Source organism: Muscardinus avellanarius (assembly GCF_963383645.1).
Source record: "Muscardinus avellanarius genome assembly, chromosome: 16".
Classification (NCBI taxonomy): domain Eukaryota; kingdom Metazoa; phylum Chordata; class Mammalia; order Rodentia; family Gliridae; genus Muscardinus; species Muscardinus avellanarius.
The window spans coordinates 58306329-58334259 of record NC_137802.1 but is presented as its reverse complement, the minus strand read 5'-3'; the positions used below and the strand labels follow the sequence as shown (position 1 = coordinate 58334259).

The window sequence follows — 27931 nt, the reverse complement described above, 5'->3', positions numbered from 1 at the left end:
AAAAAAAATAGGGCTGGAGGTGTAGCTCAGAGGTAGAATACCACTGGGTTCCATCCCCAGTGCCACACACACAAAAAAAAAAGACAAAAGGAAAATATTGCAATTTCAGAATGAACTTGGTCAAAGTATAATTCAAGTTTATTGTCACTCAAAGTTTCTCTACAAGTATTTAGAATCTAACTGTATAGATCTACTGCAATGCTTTGAATGGCAGACCCTTAGTAAGTTTTTGTTAATCAAAAGTTCTTTTGTGCATGGGAGAGAAAGAGAGAGAAGAGAGGAGAGGAGAAGAGAGAGAACGAACCCAGGGTATGCTACCTCCAAGCAACACCCCCTGCCCTATTTTTTATTCTTTATTTTGAAACAGGGTCTCACTAAGTTGTGGAGGCCTCACTAAGTAGCTGACGCTAACCAAGAACCTGTGAGCCTCCTGTCAGCTTCCCAAGTACTGGGATTACAAGCATGTGTCTGTCACCACACCCAGCCAGCTCAGAAGATTTCTATAAAAGAAGATTTGACTAACTCAATTTGTTTAATTTTCCTTCTAGGTTTAAGTTTTTGAAATTGAAGTAGGTCTACACATTAAGAACTCATGTCTTTTCTTGTAAGTAAACCAGAGCGAATTAGGGTAAGTGTTTCTATTTTTCTTGCTTTACCCTGTTTCTTTTCTGAAAAGTAAAATGTTTTGGCAGATATTGTAGATTTTTTTTTCTTTTCGGTTCTGGGGATGGAACCCAGGGGCATTCTACCTCCAAGCTACACCCCCAGTCCTTTTGGGTTTTTTTTTTATTCTTCTTATATTTTGAAACAAGGTCTCACTGAATTGCGAAGGGCCTCACTAAGTAGCTGAGGCTGTCCATGAACCACAATCCTCCGGTCTCAGCCTCCTGAATGCTGGGATTACAAGCATGCGCCACCATGCCCGGCTCTAGGTGTTTGTTTCTTTTGTTTTGGTTTTGTATTTTGCAGGTCTGGGGATGGAACCCAGAGGCATTTGACCTCCAAGCTACATCCCCTGCCCAATTTTTTATTCTTTATTTTGAAACAGGGTCTCACTGAGTTGCAGAGGGCCTCACTAAGTTGCTGAGGGTGTCCATGAACCGCGATCCTCTGGTCTCAGCTTTCCAAATGCTGGGATTACAAGTGTGCGCCACCACGCCCAGCTTCTAGGGTTTTTTTTTTTTTTTTTTTAATGTGAATCAGAATCATTTATGTTCAGAATCATGCAGAAGTGAGGGATGTAGGAGGTACAGCAGATATTGCATCTCCTACTCCCGAAAAGAGTTTGCAGGCAGAGACTGGCCAGGGACATAGAATATACTGTCAGCCGTGTGATTGAGTGATTGGGAAGAAACAAGAAGGTGGCCGATTTCAGCCGGGCGTGGTGGCGCACACTTGTAATTCCTGTGCTTGGGAGGCTGAGACAGGAGGATCGCACGGGTTCGAAGCCAGCCTCAGCTACTTAGTGAGGCTTTCAGCAACTTAGTGAGACCCTCTTTCCAAATAAAATATATTTAAAAAAAAAAAAAACGGTCTGGGAGTATAGCCCGGAGGTAGAAAGCCTCTGGGTTCCACCCCTAGTACCACTTTAAAAAAAAAAAAAAGTAGAAGGTGGCTGATTTTATGAGTAAATATACGACATATCTTAAATGCGATTAAATGAGTGGCTGGCCCTTTTCAATGTAGATACTAAATGCTGATCCTCTCCCTGTTCTGTTTTTGATGGGTTTGTGTGTTTTAAAATTATTATCAGCTGGTTATGGTGGCTCACGCTTGTAATCCCAGCATTCAGAAGGCTGAGACCGGAGGATCTTGGTTCATGTACAGCCTCAGCTACTTAGTGAGGTCCTCTGCAACTCAGTGAGACCTGGTTTCAAAATAAAGAATACAAAATAGGGCAGGGGGTGTAGCTCTGAAGTCGAATGCCCCTGGGTTCCATCCCCAGACCCGCCCCCCAAAAAAAATTATTATCAAATGGAGCCGGGCATGGTGCCTTGCCCCCTAGGCCTATTTTATATTTTTTTGGAAATAGAGTCTCACTAAATTAGCTGAGGCTAGAAATAAAACCTGCAATCCTGTCTGCCTCCCAAATACTGAGATTGTAAGCATGTGCCACTTTGAAACAGTGTCTCACTAAGTTGCAGAAGGCCTCACTAAGTAGCTAAGGCTGACCACTAACTTGTGATCCTTGTGTCTCAGCCACTCAAGTACTGGGATTACAAGCATGCACTACCACACCCAGCTATTTTTTTCAATGTTGAAAAAATTGTAATACAGAAAGATAGAGAATAATTTCATAGTTCCAATTCACAATCTGTACTTACTTTGTAATTTATTTCAGAATGTTACTTAATCCTTTTTAATATGTTTATGTATTTAAGAATAATCTATATTTACATGTATATGTATATTTACTTATTATTTTTTGCAGTACTGGGAATGGAACCCAGGAGCATTGTACCTCTGAGCTACACACCACCAGCCCTATGTTTTAGGCTGTGTGTGTGTGTGGGGGGGGGGGTACTGGGGGTGGAATCCAAAGGCATTCTACCTCCATGCTATACTCCCAGACCCATTTTATATTTTATTTGGAAACAGGGTCTCACTAAGTTGCCGAGAGCCTCACTAAGTAGCTCAGGCTGGCTTTGAACCTGCGCGATCCTCCTGTCTCAGCCTCCCAAGCATGGGGATTACAAGCGTGCGCCACCACGCCAGCAGGCTTTTTAATTTTGAAACAGGATCTCACTGAGTTGCAAAGGGCCTCACTAAGTAGCTGAAGCTGTCTTTTAACTGCCATCCTCCTGTCTCAGCCTCTCAAGTACTGGGATTACAAGCATGTGCCACCATGCCCGGCTCCATCAAGAATAATTTATATTGAAAAGAGTAAACTGCATCCTCCTTGTGTCCCTTTGGGGCCATCATGAGGGTAGAAGAAGTGGGTGGGGGAGATCATGGTATACTGAAGTGTGAAACTGATCAAATTGTGCTTGTATGTATATGCAAATGTGACACAATGAAGCTTACCATTCTGTATAATAGAGATGCACCAGTTAAAAAAGAAGAAGCCGGGGAGTGGTGGAACGCACCTGCAATCTCAGTATTTGGGAGGCTGAGACTGGAGGATCACAGGCTCGAGGAGAACCTGAGCAAGTAGTGAGATGCTCATCAACCTAGCAAGATCCTGTTTTTAAAATAAAAATAAAATAGTGCTGGGGCTGGGGCCTGGCTCAGAGGTAGAATGCCCTGGGTTTAATCCCCAGTACCACACACACGCGCACCAAAAAAAAAAAAAAAGAATAAATTTCAGTATCAATTAAGAGGAAAAAGTGAATCTTTCCTTGGCCTAGTGTCTGCTTCGTGGAAAGAATGTCTCCGCGCCAGACTTTAACACCAGTCCTTATGTGAAATACAATCTTGATTCCATTGCTACTTTTCTATTTTCCCCTAGCTTGATCCAGGTGAAACCAGACCACTGCTCAGTATGCTGGAAATCTAACACTCATTTGAAATAGGCCAGTAAAGTGAACTGTAGATTGATCCTGCTTGTTTGTCCTTGTGAACTTGGTAGAAAACATAAGTGAGGATGTCTTTTAGAAATACTAGTAGGTAAAATAATATGCAGCTTGCTTTGTTTCCTTTTACAAACTAATGTAGGCTTGTGAAAAACAACTGTTTCACTCTTGTTTTCTATATTTTGAATTCTGATAATACTTTTCAAAATGGCATTAATGATCAAAGGCATCTGTAATAGGTAGCTGAAATGAATAGGATGGAACCCAAGGGAGTCCTATACATAAGAAAGACAGCCAGGCGTGGTTGTGCATGCTTGTAATTCCAGCATTCCTAAGAGACTGGAGGATCACAGTTCATGGACAGCCTCAGCTACTTAGGCCCCTTGCAACTCATGAGACCCTGTTTCAAAAATAAAGAGTAAAAAATTAGGGCCGGGGGTGTCACTCAGAGGTAGAATGCCCCTGGGTTCCACCCCCAGTACCATAAATTAAAGAAAGAAAGAAAGAAAGAAAGAAAGAAAGAAAGAAAGAAAGAAAGAAAGAACTGGGCGTGGCAGTGCATGCTTGTAATCCCAGCATTTGGAAAGTTGAGATAGGATCAAGATTCTGGAACAGCTTCAGCTACTTAGGCCCTTTGCAACTCAGTGAGACCCTGTTTCAAAATAACAAAAAATAGGGCTGGGGGATGTAGCTTGAAGGTAGAGTGCCCCTGGGTTCCAGTTCCATCCCTAGTACCACAAAAAAAAAGAAAAAAATATTCTTCATTATTAATGTATTACATATTTCTCATCTACCAGATTTAAGGACTAGTCATTCTTTTGTCTAAGATTAGGTAAAGAGGAATAAATAGAGATAGGAATTCATTGTTTTAGTTGATGTCAAGATTCTTTTCAAAACTTTTCTGTAGAAATGTATCCTAACTATCCTGTATGATTCTCTTTTTACAGTTGTGGTTTTGCTTGTGTGTCTAAAGGCTGATAGCTGATTCATTTTGGTTTGGAAGAAATACTAATTCTCTTTGGGGTTTTCCTCTTTAGCGGTGGGTCTCGGAAAAGTTCATTGTTGAGGGCTTAAGAGATTTGGAACTATTTGGAGGTAAGTACAGTATGGCACTTATCCATCACTTCAGGATAAATATCACTACTCTTTTGTTGATTACATCAGTGATAGAAACTAGCAATTCTAGGTGCAAGTGTAAACTACAGTTGTTAGATTATTTGGCTCCTTTTTGAACGCATTACTTTCCAAAGATTTGAGGACTAGTCTGACAGTTGTCCTTGGCCTGTTTGATTGCTAGAAAGCCTGTATAATATTTACTTGATGCCATGTATGTTTCTTCTAATTATTTGTTCAGTTGAAGTAACAGGAGCATTCTCTCTCTCAGCTATACCCCAGCCCTATTTTGTTATGAAACAGGGTCTTGCTAGTTGCTGAGACTGGCCTGGAACCTGTGATTCTCCTTTTGAGAAAGGAGCCTTCCAAGTACTGGGATTATAGGCATGTGCCACCATGCCTGGCTTCCTAATCTTTAATCTGAGGAGGGCAGAGGTTTTTCTGTAGATTTTTACAGCCTATTGAAGTCTGTATTAACAAGTCTTGGAATTTGCCTTCTACTCTGAAAGATTAAATTGGATTTTCTTTAGTTCATTCACCTGTCTTCTTACCTTTGATATATTGATTTAAGCAACAGCCCCTGTGCCTTGTGTATCAGGAAATGGATGCAGGGTAGGGGCGTGGTCACACATACTAGGCAGGCACTCTGCTACAGTGATATACCCCCAGCCCCCATTTCTGTGATTTTTATCACTTTTATAAAAATGGGAGAAATATTAAGCACATACAGAATTTGTCTGATTGGAGAACAGAAAATTATTTCAGTTGTATTATAATTGGTTAATTTTCACTATGAATAGAGTACATTAAAACCTTTGCTCTATTTGCATTTAGAATAGAATGAAACTGACTCTTGAGAATCAAAATGGGGGAATGATTTCTCAAATATGTATTGCTATATTAAAGTGTTTTTTTACTTAAAAACAAAACACTATATTCTAATCTCTGCACTCCTTAGGAAATAGCTGATCATCTCTGTGACTTTAAAATGAATTGTAAGAGCTGAGCGTAGCTCCAAAGGGAGAGAACTTGCCTAGCATGTGCAAGACCCTGGCTTTGAGCCCCAGAACTGCAAAAAGAAAGGCTTTTTATCTTACAGCCTATTCAAAATCTTGTGTGTTGATGACAAGTAAATTTATGACCAGAACTGGTGACTCATGCCCAGTAAAAAATACCCATAGAGTAGTAGCCTTGCTTTGAAGAGTGGAAGATTCATGTTTAAAAGTTTTGAAGAGTGGTAAATTTATGTTTAAAACCCTATCTAGCTGTAGCATTTTCACCGTGTGTCTGTGTATATGTGTGTGTGTATGTGTGTGTATGCATGTAGCACTGCAGGCACTCTTTGCTGTAATGACTCTTAAGTGGTTTCTATTAGTAAATGTAATCCTAAGTGCAATAATGGCTGTTTTGAATGTGGTTGTGTCTTCTGCTAAACAACAAAATGCCAACAATCAATTTCTCTACCCCAGAGCAGCCTCCGGGTGACACTCGGAGAAAAGTAAGTGATTTGGGGGGCTCTAGCACTCTTATTGCATGGCGATGACTTCTCGTGGAAGTTTGTGTTTTGTTGGCTTCTTGTTTTATGTTTCTGCTTCTCTGTTATTCTTTCACTTTGGGATTCAGGTTTCACCCTGGAAAGACTCTGATGTCTAGTGTGAAGAGTGGGAAAGAAAGACAAAAAAGACACTTTTTGTCTTGTGGGATTGAAGTCTCCTCCTACTCATCCTAACTATCCTCCACTAACCTGCCCTCCCAAATAGCTTTCACCAGTCTGAATTCTCCTTATCTTCTAGTGGCTTGTGGTCCTAAAGTCTACATCCTTAGTCTGTATTATGGAGATAATATAAATTTCTATTTAGATCATAAGGCAGGACCTCAAGTCACTTACCTTAAAAATAAAACCAAAATTAAAGAGTTCAAAGCAAAGCCGGGCATAGTGGCACACACTTATAATCCCAGCATTTGGGAGGCAGAGACCAGAGAATCACAATTCATGGACAGCCTCAGCTACTTAGCTAGGCCCTTTGCAACTCAGTGAGACTCTGTTTCAAAAACTAAATAAATAAGCCAGGCGTGGTGGCGCACGCTTGTAATCCCCATGCTTGGGAGGCTGAAACTGGAAGATCGCGCAGGTTCAAAGCCAGCCTCAGGTACTTAGGCTCTCAGCTACTTAGCGAGACCCTGTTTCCAAATAAAATATAAAATAGGTCTGGGAGTGTAGCCCAGAGGTAGAAGGCCTGTGGGTTCCACCCCCAGTACTACCAAAAAATTAAATAAAAATAAATAAATAGACTAAAACATAGGGCTGGGGGTATAGCTTGTAGGTACAATCCCCCTGGGTTCCATCTCCAGTACAGAAAAAAAAAAAAAGTTCAGAGCAGAAAAGTTACTCTTTCCAGTTGCCAGAGCTGCAAGACTCTTGCTCTGCTTCCTCTTTTTCTGGTTTATTTTACCTAAGTATTTAGCACCAGATGTGCACAGTGTACCAGACAGTGCTGTTTTGGAAAATGTGAATCAGTGATCAGTGTTTTACAAAGAGATAGCTTAAGAATGTTTTTCTGAGTAGACTTCGGACCTTGCCAGGGTTACAGACATTTGCACCTTTCCCAGGTAGCCCCAAAGTTGAGGAAAGGATGATGATGGTAATTAGGACTTTCTCTCTCTCTCTCTTTTTTCCCCCCGTTGGGTACTGGAAATGGATCTCAGGGGCATTCTACCTCGGAACTATACCCCTAGCCCTTCTTATTTTTTATTTTGAAACAAGGTCTCACTAAGTTGCTGAGTCTATCTTGGAACCTGCCATCCTCTTAACTTAACCGCCTAAGTACTGGAATTACTAGGCATCTGCCACATGTCCAGCAGGACTTTCTTGTTATTAAAGTTTTGGCTGCACTGTTCAGTGTTAGTCAGGAGTACCTTTCAATCAGATCCAAATATTTTCCATTCAAGAGACTAAAAAAGTTCCTATAGGATAATATATTTTTCAGAATACAGTAGCAATTATAAATAATTTTTATATTTTCAGAGCTATCAATCTTATACCAAAAGCTATCCTGTGTGAAACCTATGGAAAATTGAATGCATTTCAAAAGTATTGTTTTTGTATGCTAAATTGTATTTTGTTTTAAATTTTTTAAACAGTTATTATTTATGGTCATTTATGGATGTCAATAGCTCGTACTTTTTCTTTTTGCAGTACTGGGGATTTAACTCAGGGATGCTCTTCTCCTGAGCTACATCCTCGGCCCTTTTTTATTTTGAGACAGGGTCTTGCAAAGATGCCCAGGCTAGCCTTCAACTTGCAGTCTTCCTGCCTCAGTTTCCTGAGTTGCTGGGATTATCGGTGTGTACTCCCATGCCCAGCTTTTATGTATTTTTCAAAGGCTTCAAAGTGAATAAAATGCTTTTTCTGCTATGGGACACTAAAGAAAAGACTTTAAAAGAATTAGTCCCTTTCTCTTAAATAATTTGAGATCATACATTACACTAATAAAACTGTACCTTGCTATATTTACTTATTTATTTATGGTACTAGGGATTGAACCCAGGGGCATTTGACCTCTGAGCAGCACTTCCAGCCCCTAATTTTTCGTCTTTGAAGCAGGATCTCCTAGGTTGCTGGAAGTCTCACTTCTTGCTGAGGCTGTCTGCAAACCTGTGGTCCTTTGACTCTGCCTCCCAAATACTGGGAATACAAACACGTGCCACCACGCCAGCAAGAATTTTATTTTCTAAAACTAACACTTTTGAATATCCTCTGTATGACTAGATAGTAGATAAATTTGTCAAGTTACTAACAAAATAACATCAAGAAACCAGCTGTAGTGGTGCATACTTGCAATCCCAACATTTGGGGAGCTGAGACAGGAGGATTGCAGTTTGAGGACAGCCTCAGCTGCTTCATGAGGTTCTTTGCAATTCAGTGAGACCCTGTTTTTAACAAAATAAAGAATAAAAAGCTGGGTGTGGTGGCCCACGCTTGTAATCCCAGCATTCGAGAGGCTGAGACCTGAGGATCACGGTTTGCAGACAGCCTCAGCTACTTAGTGAGGCCCTCCCAACTCAGTGAGACCCAGTTTCAAAATAAAGAACACAAAATAGGGCAGGGGGTGTAGCTCGGAGGTCGAATGTCCCTGGGTTCCATCCCCAAACCCGCAAAAAAAAAAAAAAAAAAAAAAAGAATAAAAAATAGGGCTAGAGGTAGAGCTCAGAGGTAGAATGCCCCAGGATTCCAACCCCAGTACTGCAAAACAAAACAAAATAGTTTAGGGAACCATTCCCTAAATAGGCTCAATAAGAACTTGTCTTAATATAGAGCTTGGTAGATAGTATGTTTGTTTTATATATGCTCTGACAAGGAAGAAGTGTACGCACTTAACAAAAGAGGATCTGTTTGTAATGTTTCCAAAGGAAGTTATTTATTTATTTATTTATTTTGCTGTAGGGGATGGAACCCAGGGGCATTCTTACCTCTGAGCTATACCCCCTTCCTATTGTTTATCCTTTATTTTGAAACAGGGTCACACTAAGTTACGGAGGGCTTTACTAAGTAGCTGAGGCTGGCCACAAACCACGATCCTCCTGTCTCAGCCTCCCGAATGCTGGGATTACAAGCGTGTGCCACCATACCCAGCCCAAAGGAAGTTATTTAAAGTGCATATAATATTTTACTTTTTAGGCCTCAGCTGTCTTTCATAAACTCTGTGTGTGTGTGGGGGGGGGGGTACTGGGAATGGAACCCAGGTGCATTCTACCTCTGAGCTACACCCCCAGCCCTATTTATTTATTTATTTATTTATTTATTTATTTATTTATTTTTATTCTTTATTTTGAAACAGGGTTTCAGTGAATTGCAAAGGGCCTCGCCAAGTAGCTTAGGCTGTCCGTGAACTGTGATCCTCCGGTCTCAGCCTTCTGAATGCTTTTTTTTTCTTTTTCTTTCTTTTTTTTTTTCTTCTCAGTACTGGGAATAGAACCCAGGGGCATTCTACCTACGAGCTACACCCCCATTCTGATCTTTCTTTCTTTCTTTCTTTCTTTCTTTCTTTCTTTCTTTCTTTCTTTATTTTTATGGTACTAGGGATGGAACCCAGGGGCCTTCTACCTCCGGGCTATACTCCCAGACCTATTTTATATTTTATTTGGAAACGGGGTCTCTTAAGCCAGCTGAGGCTGGCTTTGAACCTGTGTGATCCTCCTGTCTCAGCCTCCCAAGCACGGGGATTACAAGCGGGGATTACAAGCGGCGCCACCACGCCTGGCTTATTCTTTTTTTTTGAAACAGGGTTTCACTGAGTTGCAAAGGGTCTCACTAAGTAGCTGAGACTACAATCCTCCTTTCTCAGCCTCCTGAATGCTGGGATTACAAGTGTGTGCCACCATTCCTAGCTCTTTCATAATCTTTTATTTTTATTTTATTTATTTATTTATTTTTTGCGGGTCTGGGGATGGAACCCAGGGGCATTTGACCTCTGCGCTACACCCCCTGTCCTATTTTTTATTCTTTATTTTGAAACTGGGTCTCACTGAGTTGCAGAGGGCCTCACTAAGTAGCTGAGGCTGTCCGTGAACCGTGATCCTCCATGTCTCAGCCTCCTGAATGCTGGCATTACAAGCGTGCGCCACCACGCCCAGCTTTCATAATCTTTTAAATGGGAAAGTTGAACCAGGTATGGTGGCACACACCTGTAATCCTAGTACTAGGGAGGCTGAGACAGGAGGATAACAGATTCAAGGACAGCCTCAGCAAGTAGTAATATTCTTATCAACCTAGTAAGACCGTTTCCAAATAAGAAATAAAATTGGGCAGGGAGTATAGTTTGAAGGTAGAATGCCTTTGGGTTGAATCTCTAGCACCACACACACACACACCCCAAAAAATTAACAATAATAATAGTAATAATTAAATAAATAAATAGAGAAAGTTTAAGGACTGGAGATTAGAGCAGAGAAAACCCATTCATTCATTCATTCATTCATTCATTCATTCATTGGTACTGGGAGCTAAACCCAGAGGCATTCTACCTCCAAGCTATGGCCCAGCCCTGTTTTATTTTGAAACAGGGTCTTGCTAGGTTGATGAGAGTCTCGCTGCTTTGCTGAGGCTGTCCTCAAACCTGCAGTCCTCCTGTCTCAGCCTTCAAAGTCCTGGGATTACAAGCATGTGCCACCAATCCCAGCTAGAGCTTGCATTCTAATGGAGGAGACAGGAAATAGATAAATAAACTGCAGTGATAATTCCTGTTAAGAAAGTAAAATAAGACAATATAATAAAGTGACTAGGAGCCCACTGTGCTGGACAGAGTCTTCTCTGAAGTTGACATTTGAGACCTCAGTGATAAGGAAGAGGCAGCCAAGAGGAAAGGGCAGGCGAAGGAGTGGGGCAGCACCGTTGCTCACAAAACCTTAGCACCGGCTTCCTAAGACACAGCACTTTTTTGTGTGAGGAAAGTATAGCTGGTCAGGAGACATATTAGAGAAGTTAGCAGGGGCCAAGTCGTGGATGCTTACTTAGAGGCCAGAGGAGACTATTGGGTGTGAAAGCAGTCCACTTGAGTTTTCTGTTAACTGATGGCATTAATTTATTGAGTGCAAGAGTATGCACAGGGGCTAGAGGTTGAGAAGATGGAATGCTTGAAGACAAAAGTAATATAAATTCTAGACAAATGAAGAGTTGCCATTTCAAGGTCTTGGTTTAGGCTTGTTGCCCAAATTGCTGTGCATGCGTGCGCGCGCTTGCTCTCTCTCTCCCTCCCCTCTTCTCTCTTCTCTCTTCTCTCTTCTCTCTTCTCTCTTCTCTCTCTCTCTCTCTCTCTCTCTTTCCTTACGTGGTACTGGGGATCAATCCCAGGGAGATTCTATCTTGAACTACCCCCACAGCCCTTTTTTGTTTTTTTATTTTTTTCATTTTGAAATGGGCTTGCTAGGTTGCTGAGTCTCACTACATTGCTGAGGCTGTCCTTGAACCTACAGTCCTCCTGTCTTAGTCTCCCAAGTACTGGGATTACAGGCGTGCACCACTGTGCCTCGCTCCATTTGTCTCTTTTTATGTATCAGTCTAACCTGTGTGAAGTACTTGACAAGGAGCCACAGTGACAATTAAATCATCCTAGATTTTGTCTTCCTTTTTTCTTCCTTCCCCCCCCCTCTCTCTATTTATTTATTTATTTATTTTTACTGGGGATTGAAACCAGAGGCATTCTACCTCTGTTTTGTGCCCCCAACCCTCTTTTTGTTTTGAAATAGGGTCCCTTAGGTTGATGGGAGTCTCACTACTTGCTGAGGCTGCCCTAAAACCTGTGATTCTCCTGTTTCAGCCTCCCAAGTACTGGGATTACAGGCGTGTGCCACCATGCCCAGCTTTAGAATTTGTTTCCTAAAATAAAAATAAGATATTGGGCTTGGTGGCACATGCCTATAATTCCAGTACTTCTGAGGCTGAGATAGGAGAATCACAGGTTTGGAGCCAGCCTCAGAAACTTAGTGAGGCTGTCAGAACTTAGCAAGATCCTGTTTCCAAATAAAATATTAAATAGGGCTAGGGGTGTTGCTTAGAGGTAGAATGCCCCTGAGTTCAATCCATAGCGCCAAAAAATAAATAAATAACAAAGAATCAAAATAAGTCAATTAACTATTAAGCTCCACTTGGTATTCTGTTTCCTCCATTTTCTCTGTGCCATTTTATTTGTTATGTCGAGAGTCAACAAAAGTAGACAGCAATAGAGGGGAGAAGGGAGTCATATATTGAATAACTATCATGCATCAAGTAGCACTAAGCTCTTTACATATTTTATATCATCTAGTAGTCACAACAAGCCTGTAGAATGGGAACTAAAGCACTGCTGAGATACAGAGACCTCGAGAGGTAACTCAGTGACGTGTTACTCTCACCATTAGAGTGACTTGCTTGGAGCCATAGAGCAAGGGAGAAACCCAAGTCCAAATTCTGCCTCTTTCAGGCCCCTGAGCTTATGGTCTTTGCAGTATACCATATGTTTTACTTTAAATAACCTTTCCCAAATTATTTTTCCCCTAATTTAACAGATGTTAGACACAAAAGTTTCCCTGATATGTATTTTGGGGGAAATTCTAGGTTAAGTAGAGTTAAACAAGTTTCCTTACTACTGAATCTCCCCATACTTTAGATCCAGCAGTATGCCTTGTGATTCTCCTGTATGACAGAGAGCATGGGATCTCCTCAACTAACTGGATGTGGGAACTTTACTTATGCATCAGCTACCAGGGTCAGTGTTCCATAGTGCCTGCTCTGGTGAAGTCCCACACTTTTCTGAAAACAACTCAGGAGACCAGTAGACCAAGGATGGAAAGAACATTTCCACCACAGAGAAAACAGACATGACCAGTAAATTCATGAAAGATGCTCACCTTTGTTAGTAATCAGGGAAATGTAACTCAAACCCACAATGAGACTGACAAAAAATAAGAAATCTAAGCCAGCTGTGGTGGTGCATGCCTATAACCTCAGTACTTGGGAGGCTGAAACAGGAGGATACACGATTCGAGGCCACCCTCAGCAACTAGTGAGACCCTGTTTTCAAATTTAAAAAAATAAGCCTGGCGTGGTGGTGCGTGCTTGTAATCCCAGCACTCGAGAGGCTGAGACCAGAGTTGCAGTTCACGGACAGCTTCAGCTACTTAGTGAGGCCCTCTGCAACTTAGTGAGACCCTGTTTCAAAGAATTAAAAATAGGGTAAAAGGTGTAGCTCGGAGTTCAAATGCCCCTGGGTTCCATCCTCAAACCCGCCAAAAATAAATAAATAAATAAATAATACAAATAAATAAATAAAATAGGGCTGAGTTGTAGCCTAGAGGTAGAAGGCCCCTGGGTTCTATCCCCATTATCCCTTCCCCACCCCCCACACACATACAAAAGCTTAAAATACTAAGCGTTGGAAAAAAGAGGGGTCAACAGGAACACATGCATTGCTGGGGGGAGTGTAATAACCATTTTGGAAGATAGTGTGCATTGTCTGTATGACAGCAGTTCTGTCCACCTCTAGATATAAACTTTAGTCAGTAGACGTATCCAAATATGTTTATAGTAGCACAGTTCATCATAACAGAATTGGAAAACAACCCAAAAAGTCCTTCAGTATCAGAATGGATTAAAGAGCTATGCTCATGAGAGGAATCATATAAGATGAAAGCAGGTGAGCTGTAACTAAACACATTGTTGTTGGGTGGGTCTTAGAAGTAGAAAAAAACAGATTTAGAATGGAGTTTGTTAGTAGGACTTGATTCTGCTTGACTGACTTCCTCCTAGTGTCAGTGTAAGTGCTGAGAAAGGCAGAGCCCCACTTGGCTTCATTCCCCATAAGCAGTGTCAACTGTTTTTAAACTGATGTGCTCAAAACATCAGCAGAGGGATATATTAATTTCCCTGGCATGAGCCTAGGTCTTATCTATGCCATGTACACACGTTTTGATTTTTTTTAATTTTTTTTATTGGTGCATTGTAGTCATACATCTTAAATGGGGTACAAGATGGTAGAGGCATTCATGCATAAGTCACTCATTTAGTCCTTCCCCAATTCTCACCCCATTCCCTTCCCTCTCCCAACATTTTGGATTTTGGCAAGTTGTTTCATCCAGTTGGTCCTTAGTTTTGTTAGTGGATAACAGAGATGTCTGCCACTGCTACCTAACTGACCTGTGGGCAAGATCAGATGCATCGTGGAAGTACTCTGAAAATGATACTATATTCAAATATCAAGCATAATCATCTTTTTGGACTGCTCTGCAAGGCCACTTTCCAAATTTGTTAGGATTAATTTTTTTAATTTTTCCTAACTTGTTCAGGTACCACCTTGTCAGAATGTTAATACTCGTTTAGGTACCACCTCATCAGAATGTTCTCCACTCGCAACCTTCTAGCTAGTGCTGAGCCAATAGCCCTTGACTAGAGGCCAGGTCATGATTGTAGCATATAACATGAACTAGTCTTAAGGTTTTTTCTTTTTTTTCAATTAGACACATCTAAGGAAAGAGGATCTAAAAGGGAAATGCAGTCCCTAAATCATACAAATAAATTTAAGTCTAAAAGAAGGAACCCAGCCGGGCGTGGTGGCGCATGCTTGTAATCCCTGCTCTTGGGAGGCTGAGACAGGAGGATCGTACAGGTTCAAAGCCAGCCTCAGCTATTTAGTGAGGCTCTCGGCAACTTAGTGAGACCCTGTTTCCAAATAAAATGTAAAATAGGTCTGGAAGTATAGCCCGGAGGTAGAAAGCCTCTGGGTTCTACCTCCAGTACCACCAAAATAAATAAATAAAATAAAAAAATAAAAGAAGGAACCCAAGCCTCTTACATTGAAAGAAGAGGTGTTGACCTGCTGTGGTTTAGGTTTCAACATTCAGACGGAAAGTTATCAAAGATGCTTGCTGTCATAGATTGTGGGCTGCTTACCTAAAGATTGTAGTAGTTGCTGGACCCCAAATGCCAGTTCAGGACCTCAAAGGGTAGAGATAAGGTGCCCACATCCTAAGTGACAGGGCTCCAGCCTCATGTGCAGCATGAGTGTGCAGGAATAGGAGACAGGTGACTTCTGCCACCACGGAGATAACAGAGACCTGGCTCCGTGCTCCTGGCCCACAGGTCAGTGCCAGGAAGATGGCAGAGACCCAGGCATCATGCTTCTGGCCCACATGCCAGCTCTGTGGTCATGCTCTCACTGCACGTGGAATGATAGAGAATGACTAGCCTGGGCTCTTGGTTTGCTAAAGAGAAGGCTCTGGCCACATTTCCCTAGAGCAGGATTTAATGTTTGGCCTTTGCAGTAAGGACCTTAAAAATAGGGTCCCAATGCAGCAGGAAATTCAAGAGAACCCTCCGCTTCCCCAACTTCTCTTTTCTAAATACGCCTTTCTCCAGACATCCTTTCCCCATGTAAGAATGTCATACACTTTAGCAGATGAGTCATTTGGAAAAGACAAGCAGATTAGCAATTGATTGGAACAGATTCTTGTCACCAGCACTTGTTCTGACATCAGTGCTGATTACTCCGCCGAACATCTGGTGTTTTATTTATAGTCAAATAGTGCTGGCACTGAGTCTTTACCACAGAGTCAGGATTTATATGTTGGTTTAGATGCCAGTCTCCTGATGGGTCTAAATTACCACTTCACCCACTCCCATCCCGCCCGTCTTTATTAACCTATGTTTCTTTTTCTCTAGACCAATGAGGCAAGCTCAGAGTCGATAGCATCCTTCTCTAAACAAGAGATCATGAGTAGCTTCCTGCCAGAGGGAGGGTGCTATGAGCTGCTTACTGTAATAGGTAATGTCCAGAGACTGTCACTGCTTTCCTGCTCCAGGGGACTGCTGCAGCTTCCTCAGCTAGTTAGTAGGATTTGTGATAACAAAACTGGCTTCTGTGGGGTTTCTTTTTTTTTTGTTTTGTTTTGTTTTTGTTTGTTTGTTTTTTGCAGTACTAGGGATGAAACCCAGGGGGCATTTTACCCCTAAGCCACACCCCAAGCTCTATTTTTTTTTTTTTTTTTTTTTTTTTTTTTGCGGGTCTGGGGACCCAGGGGCATTTGACCTCCAAGCTACACCCTCTGACCTATTTTTTATTCTTTATTTTGAAACCGGGTCTCACTGAGTTGCAGAGGGCCTCACTAAGTAGCTGAGGCTGTCCGCAAACCGTGATCCTTCAGGTCTCAGCCTCCGGAATGCTGGGATTACAAGCGTGCCACCACGCCCGGCTCAAGCTCCATTTTTTATTCTTTATTTTGAAACAGGGTCTCACTGAGTTGCAAAAGGCCTTCTAAGTAGCTGAAACTGATGGCTGCTAACCGCAATCCTCCTGTCTCAGCCTCTCAAATGCTGGGATTACAGGTGTGCGCCACCATGCCTTGCTTTCTTTTGTCATTTTTTCCTTCATGGATGTATGCTTCTGGTATCCTAGGCCATTGTCAGCTAGGATAATTGACTGAGAAAGGACTGGTATAGGAGAAAACTCAAGAAATTATACCATGAGAGTACCAGTAGTGAGAATTTTGACTTAATTTTCTATTTCTTTATTTCTTTATTTTGCAGAATTGGGGATGGAACTAAGGGGCATTGTATCTCCGAGGTATACCTCCAGCCCTATTTCTTAGTCTTTTTTTTTTTTTTTTTTTTTTTTTTTTTTTTTTTTTTTTGGTGGTACTGGGGATGGAACCCAGGGGCCTTCTACCTCCGGGCTACGCTCCCAGACCTATTTTATATTTTATTTGGAAATGGGGTCTCTTAAACCAGTGAGGCTGGCTTCAAACCTGTGCGATCCTCCTCTTAAACCAGTGAGGCTGGCTTCAAACCTGTGCGATCCTCCAGTCTCCGCCTCCCAAGCCCAGGGATTACAAGTGTGCGCCACCACGCCCAGCAGTCTTTTCATTTTTTGAAACAGGGTCTCACTGAGTTGCGAAGGGCCTCACTAAGTAGCTGAGGCTGTCAGCGAACCATGATCCTCTGGTCTCAGGCTCTTGAATGCTGGGATTACAAGCAAAATTAAGTCCCTCTTTCTTTAAAGAAGGTAGAAGACTTTTGTGGCTATTGTCCTTGTTGATGACATTTCTCTCTCTCTCTCTCTTTTTTTTTTTTTTTTTTTTTTTTGCGGGTCTGGGGACGGGACCCAGGGGCATTTGACCTCCAAGCTACACCCCCTGCCCTATTTTTTATTCTTTATTTTAAAACCGGGTCTCACTGAGTTGCAGAGGGCCTCACCAAGTAGCTGAGGCTGTCCGCGAACCACGATCCTCAAGTCTCAGCCTCTCAAATGATGAGATTACAAGTGTGCACCACCACACCTGGCTTTCTCTTTTCTTTTAGGCAAAGGATTTGAGGACCTGATGATAGTAAATTTGGCAAGATACAAACCAACGGGAGAGTATGTGACAGTACGAAGGATCAACCTAGAAGCATGTTCCAGTGAGATGGTGACGTTCTTGCAGGTAATATGCCACGAGTGTGGTGCTTGAAGGTTTCATAGTAATTGATTCCACAATAATCGCAAAGTGTCTCCCACCTTAAGCTTTTTTTTTTTTTTTTTTTTTTGGTGGTACTGGGGATTGAACCCAGGGCTATACCCCCAGCCCTAATTTTTATTCTGTTTTGAAACAAGGTCTCACCTAGTTGCAAAGGTCCTCACTAAGTAGGTGAGGCTGGCTGTGAACCTGTGGTTCTCCTGTCCTAACCTCCCAATACTGAGATTACAAGCATGCACCACCACACCTGGCTGTCATGGAAGCTTTCAATGGAGAGTCTTAGGCATTTGACACTAAAGATTAGAGCATAATGCTGCTCAACCCATTTCATGTGTTATATTCCCCTCTTCTTCAACTATCTCTTCATGGCTCATTTATTCCTTTATATTTTATTTTATTTTATCATTATTATTATGTTTTTGATAGTGGGGATGGAACCCAAAAAGACTTGCTTCCCTTTTGGGGATAGCAAGGCCTAATTTCTTCTATATTGAAGCGCCTAGTTAGGCCTCTCCTAGGGCTCTGAGAAGAACACTAGCATGAACTGGGTCCCCACGTAGTTTCTGTTCCCACCTTCATGTTGGGCATCATTCTTAAGCCCCCTGAATTCTGACTTTAGCTTTACCATTGCTTTCAGGGGGAGCTTCATGTCTCTAAGCTCTTCAACCACCCCAATATCGTGCCATATCAAGCTACCTTTATTACAGACAATGAGCTGTGGGTTGTCACATCATTCATGGCATATGGTGAGTGGGAAAGGGTTCCTGGTAGAGAGGGTTCAAAGCATCGTTTTGGTAGATTGCTTATGATGTGCCATCTTACCCCTCTGCTACCTCCCCACAATTCTTCTCTTCAGGTTCTGCAAAGGATCTCATCGGCACACACTTCATGGATGGCATGAATGAACTGGCAATTGCTTACATCCTGCAGGGTGTGCTGAAGGCCCTGGATTACATCCACCACATGGGCTATGTGCACAGGTACATTACATTCTTCAGCAACTTGACCAGCAGTAAGGGGTGGATTTCTGTGATGTTGAGCCATCAGGGAAATAGCTGAAGTTTGAGTGGAGTTGGTGAAGCCAGAGTTTAGGATACGGGATCTGGATTCTGACCTTGTCACTGACTTGGGGACAGTCATTTACCCTGTCGATGCTGAAGCCACTATTTTCTCTCTACTGAGTAGCCTGATCTTGAGTTTTGTGTGGGAGGAACATCTGGCATGGACTGCTGCCCCCTGCCCCACCCCCCACTCTGTGCTCCAGTGTCGGTCCTCTGCCAAGTGGCCGGGCAGTCAGATTGCTTAGTAGGTGGTATCAGGAAAACCTGCTCATAGAATGGAAGATAATAAAATTGAAGACCTATCTAACTATTCATACAAAGAATACTCTGGATCAAATGTAAGGTGTACAATTACAGACTTGAAGAAAATATGAGGAAATAGTTTTGTCAGCTTAGGCACAAAACAATGTCTAAATATTTTATTTATTTGGTTATTTATTTTTGGTACTGAGGATTGAACCCAGGAACATTTTCCCTCTGAGATATACTCCCAGCCTTATTTCATTCAATTTTGTTTATTTTTGTAGTACTAGAGATACTAGGGGCTGAACCCAGGGATATTCTATCTCTGAACCACACTCCCAGCCCTATTTTATTCTATTTTTTAAATTTTGAAATAGAGCCGGGCGTGGTGGCGCACGCTTGTAATCCCCGCGCTTGGGAGGTGGAGACAGGGGGATCGCGCTGGTTCGGAGCCAGCCTCACTGGCTTAAGAGACCCTGTTTCCACATAAAAAAGTTAAAAAATAGGTCTGGGAGTGTAGCCCGTGGGAGTGTATCCCGGAGGTAGAAGGGCTTCCAGGAACCCCAGTACCACCAAAAAAAAAAATTGAAATAGGGAGCCAGGTGTGGTGGCTCATGCTTGTAATTCCAGAATTTGGAAAGCAGAGACCAGAGGATCGTGGTTCGAGCACAGCCTTAGCTACTACTTAGTAAGGTCCTGTGCAACTCAGTGAAACCCTTTTAAAATAAAGAAGAAAAAATAGGGCTGGGGGTGTAGCTCAGAGGTAGAATTCGCCCCTGGGTTCCATCCCCAGTACTGCCAAAAAAAAAAAAAGGTTTTTTGAAACAGGGTCTCAGCTGGGAATGGTGGCGCATGCCTGTAATCCCAGTTACTTGGGAGATTGAGACAGGAGGATCACAGGTTCGAAGACATCGTCAGCAAGTAGTGAGACTCTTATCAACCTAGACTCTTATCAACCCTATTTCCAAATAAGAAATAAAATCGGGCTAGGGTTGTAGCTCGAAAGTAGAATGCCTCTGGGTTCAATCTCTAGTACCACATAAAAAATTAAAAAAAGAAAAAGAAGAAAAAGAAACAGGGTCTCACTAAATTACAGAGGGCTTCAGTAAGTTTCTTTGGCTGGCCATGAAACTTCAATCCTCCTGTCTCAGCCTCCTAAGTACTGGGATTACAAGTATGCACCCCCATGCCCAGCTTCATTTATTTATTTGAAATACTCTTGCTAAGTTGCTGAGGCTGAGCTCGAACCAACAATCCTCTTATCCTAGCCTCTGAAGTATAGGGATTATAGACATGTGTCACCATGCCTCTCTTTTGCTAAACATTTTTTCTTTCTGGTACTGGGGATTAAACTCAGGGACATGCTACCTCTGAGTAAATCTCCCATCCTATTTTATTTTTAGTTTGAGACACGGTCTTGCTAGGTTGATAAAAGTCTCACTACTTGCTGAGGTTGCTCTCAAACCTATGATTCTCCTGTCTCAGGCTCCCAAGTACTGGGATTATAAGTGTGAACCCCCATACCCAGCCGTCTAAACATTTTAGAAGCACAAAACATAAGGGAAAGTTTTAACAGATTTGATTATATCAAGACTAAAGATCTCTATCCAATAAAGGACACCATGTACGAAATGAAGAAGTGGGTAACAGAATGGGAAAAAAAAAATTAGCTTTGTCTGAAACATCAGGGATAGGAAATCTTACAAAGCAAAGAAAAGAAGACAGCAGAGTAATAGGAAAATGAGCAAAATATAAGAAGTTTATGAAAGAGGAAACCCCAAAGATAGCAGTCTTAGGAACAGACACTCAAACCTAGCAATCAGAGAAAAGCAAATGAAAACAAGATGCCACTTGATGCACTGGAGACCGGTGGTGGTTAGCAGGCTGGGTGAGGCCATTGTGGTGAGGCTGTGGTGCATCCTGTCCACAGAGTGGAGGGTGCGCCGAGCAGCAGTCAGGAACACAGATCTGAGACCAGCAGTGATACCTGGTGCACACCCCGGAGAACTCACATAGGTCTATCAGGGGACATACGGGTAGATGTCACTGGGCATAACTGTACTGCCTAGCGCCAGTGTGAGTGTCCCTCCCTGGAGAACAGGAGAATAAAAGTGTAAGATCCCGGCCTGGATCCCGGCCTGCTGGATGTGTGTGTGTGTGTGTGTGTGTGTGTGTGTGTGTGTGTGTACTACTAAAGATTGAAATCAGGAGCATTCTTCCTCTGAGCTACATCCTTGGCCCTTCTTATTTTTTATTTTTTAAACAGGGTACCACTAGGTTGTAGAGAGTCTCACTCCATTGCTGAGGCTATTCTTGAGCCTACAATCCTCTTGTCTCAGCCTCGTGAATGCTGCAGGCCTGGCTCTAGCCTGGACTTGAGATAGCAATTAGAATCAAAGCTCGGATGTATGTATACAGATAGCCACACTGGTGGGTCTTGAAAACATAGCACTGAGTGAAAAAGGAAGAATGAGTTGTATAACACAGAACCATCAGGTCAGTTTAAAACATGTTCATACAAAACAATGGCTCACTTTACAAGAATGGCTGCAAAGAAAGAGTGCAGATTATATCAGCAGGAGCCAGGCCTGGTGGCATTCATGAGGCTGAGACAGGTGGATCACAGTTCACGGATAGCCGCAGCTACTTAGTGAAGCCCTTTGAAACAAGAGACCTTGTTTCAAAATAAAGAATAAAAGCTGGGTGTGGTGGCACACGCTTGTAATCCCAGCATTTGGGAGGCTGAGACAAGAGGATCTGGGTTCCTGGATAGTCTCAGATACTTAGTGAGGCCCTTTGCAACTCAGTGAGACCCTGTTTAAAAAATAAAGAATAAAAAGTAGGGCTGGGGGTGTAGCTTGGAGGTAGAATGCCCCTGGGTTCCATCCCCAGTACTGCAAAAACAAACAAACGAAAAAGAAAACGAAAAAGGTGGCGCGCACCTGCAGTCCCTGGGAAGCTGAGACAGGAAGTCACAGGTTCAAGGACAGACTGAGCAAGTAATGAGACTCTCAGCAACCTGTTTAAAAACAAAACTAAAAGTAGGGCTGGGGCGTACCTCGGAGGTAGAATGCCCCTGGGCTCATCCCCAGTGCCACACACACACACACACAAGAAAAACCATTAGTACAAGGTGAGAGGATGGCGAGGTCTGTACGCAGAAAAGACAACAAAAAGGACACAAGTAACTTTTAAAATCTGACGACATGTACTTGGGGGTCATTCTCTTTTTCTCTTTTGTCTATGCTTGAAATTTTTTTATAAAACTTTATGTATGTATAAAATGCATATCTACATGTTAATAAACACTTAGGAGAAAGCCGGCCAGTTCTAGTGTTTGGATACTGAAGGTTTCTAGTGTGAGGAGCTCCTATTGCCCATGACACCTCCCCACCCCCAACCAGGAGTGTCAAAGCCAGCCACATTCTGATCTCCATGGACGGAAAGATCTACCTGTCTGGTTTACGCAGCAACCTCAGCATGATCAGCCATGGGCAGCGGCAGCGTGTAGTCCACGATTTTCCCAAGTACAGTATCAAGGTTCTTCCTTGGCTCAGCCCCGAAGTCCTGCAGCAGGTCTGTGTACAGGGTTCCAATGAGCCGTGTCTTTCGCCAACTCGTGGTTTCTCAAGGAATCCATCAGGAGTTCCTGGGATGGGGGAAATGCACCTGTTTCTGAGTTGGACTGAGGGGACTCTGGAGGGAGGGGTCTCTGTCACCTGGGTGTGCCTTGGTGCCTTGAGATTGGTGGTTGTTAGGGTCTGAGTGAGGCCCATGCAGCAGGAATATTACCTGCCTACTGTAGATGGAGGTGGTTTCCACTTGCTGGGGTCCCAAACTATACTTGATGCTATTTCTGCTCTCTCAAGGGAGTGAGTGTAAATACTTGGTATTCTCTAGACCCCTATGCTGAGCCGGAGCTTGGACCCTGGTCCTCCTTCCTGTTTATTACACAGCAGCACCAAACATCTGTTCCTTATAAAATATCAGTTAGCCAGGCATGGTTGTGGCACACGCTTGTAATCCCAGTGCTTGGGAGGCTAAGACAGAAAGATTACAGGTTAACAACCAGCCTTAACTACTTAGTGAGGCCTCTGCAACTTGGTGAGACCTTATTTCAAAATAAAGAATAAAAAATAGGGCTGGGGTATAGCTTGGAGGTAAAGTGCCCCAGGGTTCCAATCTCAGTACTGGAAAAGAAATACTTGATTTTCACAGTGCAGCTGGTTCTGATTGTGGGACAGTCATTCTTTCTCCTCAGTTTTTGTTCCAACCTTCTTTTTTTAAACAAAGCCTAGGACTGCAGACGGAGTCATCTGTGGCTTTTTTCTCCTGACTTAGAATCTTCAGGGTTATGATGCCAAGTCTGACATCTACAGCGTGGGAATCACGGCCTGTGAACTGGCCAATGGCCATGTCCCCTTTAAGGATATGCCTGCCACCCAGGTGAGCCTGCAGCCCAGTTCCTTTCCTGCCTTCCACGAATCTTTACTGAATACCTGCCACTCAGGGTCGCAAGTATTACCCAGATGAGAGACATAGCCCTTTTCTTCAAGAAGTTGGGGGTGGTTGCATAATTCTTTGTTTACTTCTCTATGTGATAAATGTTGTGTGGTCATGGAGCCTGGTCAGTTGGGGGAGGAGCCCAGGAGCTGGTGCCACACACCATGTGTGTATTTATTTATCTTATTTGTGTGTGTGTGTGTGTGTGTGTGTGTGTGTGTGTGTGTGTGTGTGTGTGTGTTACCAAGGGGCATTCTACCTCTGAGCTATACTGCCAGCCCCATTTTTTATTTAATTTTTATTTTGAAACAGGATCTCACTAAGTTGCAAAGGGCCTCACTAGCTGAGGTTGGCCACAAACCTGTGATCCTTGTGTCTCAGCCTTCTAAGTACTGGGGTTACAAGTGTGCGCCACTATGCTCAGCTTGTAAGATAACTTCTGTCTTCCTACTCTGAGGATAACCTGTACCTGGAAGGTCAGTTTCCGACTTAGAATTGTGAGACATCTCAGAGTTCTGTGCCACCGTGCCTTTGGAACTCCCTCTGGAGCCATGCTGCAAGCACACCTTCTAGGCTTGCCTCTACACATACCTGCCTTCTGGCCCAGGGGAGCACAGCTGTAGCACATCTGCACCTAGGAAGAGGCTTATCCAGGCCCCTGCACATCTAGAAACTGGACTTGGGTTGTCTGGGCAAGGACAGAGCATGGTCTAGGAGGAGGAGGGATGGGCACAGGCTCTGAGCAGGCCTTTCCCTTCCTCCTGCCACAGACTGCCCTTCCTGTGGGGAGGGGCAGCTAAAGAGTTGCCAGTCAGCCCTCTAGAGCAAGGCCCAGCCAGGCTTCAAAGGGGGAGAACGTTGGGCCAGGTCTTTTTGTGTGTGTACATATGGTCCTGAGGATTGAACTCTGGGACTTTCTACCTCTGAGCTACACACCCCCAGCCTTATTTTGTTTTATTTTTTAAACAGTCTCACTAAGTCACGGAGGGCCTCACTAAATTGCTGAGGCTGGCCACAAGCCTGTGATCCTCCTGTCTCAGCCTCCCAAGTACTGGGATTACAATTGTGCACCATCACACCCAACTGGGTCAAGTCTTAAAGGCAAATAGCAGTTCACTATGAAGAGTGGGAACAGAAACAGACCCTTTAAGACTCAAAAGAATAGGATCTAGGGACCCATTCCTGGGTGTCTCAGCTATGTCTCAGGGCTGCCGTAACCGTAACCGGAAGTGAGGCTGGAGAAGGAAGCAGAGACCCCTCACAAAGAGCTTTATATACCCTTCTGAGGCATTCAACTCCTGTTCACAGCAGAGGAGAATTGGTAAAGGATTTTAAATACAGAGACCATCCCATCAGTTACATATATTTTAGAAAGGTTATTCCAGTCAGGTGTGGTGGTACGCATCTGTAATCCCAGTATTTGGGAGGTGGAGACAAGAGGATCACAGTTTCAGGGCCAATCTTGGCAACTTAGTGAGACCCTGTCTTAATAAAATAGGCTGTAGCTCAGGCAAAATGCCCCTGGGTTCAGCCTCCATATGAAGAAAGGTCATTCCAGTAGCTGGATTAGATCTGGTAGACTAATTAGGAGAGTGTAGAAATCTAGGTAAGATATCCAGAAATTAAAAGCTGGGCGTGGTGGCACATGCTTGTAATCCCAGTGCTTGTAATCCCAGCACTTGGGAGGCAGAGACAGGAGGATCGCACAGGTTCGAAGCTAGTCTCAGTTAATTAGTGAGGATATCAGCAACTTAGTGAGACCCTGTTTCCAAATAAAGTATAAAATAGGTCTGGGAGTATAGCCCGGAGGTAGAAAGCCTCTGGGTATCACCCCCAGTACCACACACACACACACACACACACACACACAAAAGACAGCTTCAGCAAGTAATAAGATTCTCATCAACCTAGTGAGACCCTGTTTCAAAATAAAAACAAAATGTGGCTGGGGATGTAGCTCAGAAGTAGAATGCCCCTAGGTTTAATCCTCAGTACCACAAGGGGAAAAAACAACCCAATCACACATGGCTAGTGGCCGCTACATTAGCGCACTGCTAGAGAGGTTTCCAGGTCTCTGAGGTGGACAGCTCATGAGGTTCATGAGGACAGCAGTTCTCAAGGTGGGCTGGTTTTACGTTTTGAGTTAAAGGCTTTGGAATTGCTGCCTATCCCTGGGCTTCCCCGGCACGCTGCTCCTGTGCAGACTGCTGCTGCAACAGCCAGGCCGTGGCACTGCGGGTTCTGCCTCGCGGACCCATGTGGGCGGGGCTTCAAACTTCCACTCACTGCTGCCTGTCCCATGCTCAGGGCTCTATAGTTAAAGGAATTTAGTGCCTTGGAAAGGGAGGTTTAAAGATGGGGCTCTTCCCTGGTAAGGGGTGGTGGTGGGTGTGTGTGTTAGTGTGTTGTGTTTTACTAGGGATTGAACCCAGGGGCATTCTACCTCTGGGCTAACTTTAACCCTTTTATTTTTCATTTGGAAACAGGGTCTCGCTAGGTTGTTGAAAGTCTCACTACACTTCCAAGGCTGTCCTCAAATCTACAATCCTCTTGTCCCAGTCTCCCAAGCACTGGGATCGCATGTGTGTCACTATGCCTGGCTAAGGGTACTCTTTTTTTTTTTTTTTGGCAGTACTGAGGATGGAACTCCGGGGCATTCTATCTCTTGAGTTGAGCTTCACCCCCAGTTTTTTTTTTTTTTTTTTTTTTTGAAACAGGATCTCACTGAGTTTCGAAGGGTCTCACTAAGTAGCTGAGGCTGTCCACAAACCACAATCCTCTGGTCTCTGACTCCTGAACGCTGGGATTACAAGGGTGTGCCACCACAACCGGCTACAAGGGATACTGTTTGCAACCTCTCCTCCCCTGCTCCTCCTCCCCATCAGCCTGGTCAGGGGAGGCAGGCTGCCCAGCCAGTGGCTAGCATGCATTTGGAAAAGTTAGACTTGCTCCATTTTCATCTTTCCTTGATTTCCAAAAGACCGCATCGCCTACGGGGAGGAGAGTGTAGCTGTGGAGAGACTCTCCAGGCCTTCCAAGGTCCCGTCCAGCTCAGGCCTGCTCTGTCCTCCCCAGATGCTGCTGGAGAAGCTGAACGGCACGGTGCCCTGCCTGCTGGACACCAGCACCATCCCAGCCGAGGAGCTCACCATGAGCCCCACGCGCTCCTTGGCCAACGCAGGCCTGGGCGAGAGCCTGGCCGCCGGAACTCCCCAGCCCTCCAACGGCGACTCACCTTCCCACCCCTACAACCGGACCTTCTCTCCCCACTTCCACCATTTTGTGGAGCAGTGCCTTCAACGCAACCCTGATGCAAGGTACCCTGCTGGTCGGGGCGGGGCTAAGGGGGAGCAGAGGGAGCTCCAGAGTTGGGGCTAAGCTGGGGAGGATGAGCCTCTCAGAGACTCTGTAAAGTCCAGGTTCCCAGGAAAGACATGGCCCACAGCGAGAGGGAACAGCTCATGAGTTCTCTAGGAAGCGAGCGGGGTGGCAGTGGCTGTCGTAGGTGAGTGGCAGGAAGAGCTGCTGAGCCCAGCCACCTGGTGTCCCTTGCCTTCCAGGCCAAGTGCCAGCGCCCTCCTCAGCCACTCCTTCTTCAAGCAGGTACGTAGCCCTCTCCCTCGCTGCCGCAGCGCCCTGAGCCATGGGGTCTAACTGGCCCCTCCTTTTGAACTAGAGAAACCATCGTGTTTCTGAAGCCGCTGGAGGGCACTGCTCCTTCCTCTCCTTTTGGCTCTGACAGCCCATCTGGCACCAGCTGTAGCCCCTGCGCTTGGCGTCCCGGGGCCTGAGCAGCAGGAGGCATCACCAGCCCTCTCCTCCCCATAGATCAGGCGACGTGCCTCGGAAGCGTTGCCGGAGTTACTTCGTCCCGTCACTCCCATCACCAGTTTTGAGGGCAGCCAGTCTCAGGATCACAGCGGGATCTTTGGCCTGGTGACAGACCTGGAAGAACTGGAGGTGGACGACTGGGAGTTCTGAGCCTCTGCAGACTGCACGTTCCCAGCCCGGGCGCCAGAGTCGGGATTCCTGAGGCTGACACATTCCCACCCTCCCGGGTGTAGACTGAGGAGAGAGGACCTTTCTACTGATTAGAAGGGTTTCCTGGGAGAGATGGCTTCACCGCTCCATGGCTTTTCAGACACAAGGGAATCCCCGGCATTAGGAAGCTGACATCCTGTCCTGTGAGCTCGGGCGACCCTCTCAGGAGGAGATGCTGTCTGGCTGTGGAGCTCAAGTCCAAGCACAGTTTGGCTTTCCAACCCAGGGACCTGTCACCTCCAGTTCCCATCGCTTGCTCTCCCTCCAGCCTAACTCTTCCTTCCCTTTGCTCCCAGATCCTATAGGTCCACAAAGGGCAAGCAATAAGCACCCTACCTCCCATGCTCTGAAGCCCCGCCCCAACGGCTGAAGGGAAGGGCATTTGTCTTTTAAACACCAGGTGGAAGCTGGGCAGTTGGTCCTTGCCCCACACACCTGTTGGTCCTGACTCCTGAGGCCTTCCCATAACCCACCTCT

General features: G+C 44.3%; 1 protein-coding gene across 4 annotated transcripts; it reads left to right on the top strand.

The window, feature by feature from the left end:
* Positions 1-592: 592 nt before the first annotated feature.
* STRADA (STE20 related adaptor alpha) lies at positions 593-27394 on the top strand (the record flags this gene model as incomplete). 4 transcript variants are annotated; one of them, XM_080713743.1, is made up of 12 exons in its annotated part: positions 593-628; positions 4550-4607; positions 6095-6123; positions 15817-15919; positions 17452-17573; positions 18244-18352; positions 18463-18586; positions 22315-22486; positions 23252-23356; positions 26489-26730; positions 26974-27016; positions 27242-27394. In XM_080713743.1, the coding sequence occupies 12 exons, from the start codon at positions 593-595 to the stop codon at positions 27392-27394; spliced, it is 1296 nt and encodes a 431-aa protein (XP_080569869.1). The 4 variants fall into 4 exon arrangements, with proteins under 4 accessions (XP_080569869.1, XP_080569868.1, XP_080569870.1 ...); XM_080713742.1 differs by having other exon boundaries at positions 6062-6123; XM_080713744.1 differs by lacking the exons at positions 4550-4607; positions 6095-6123.
* Between the last annotated feature and the right edge of the window lie 537 nt (positions 27395-27931).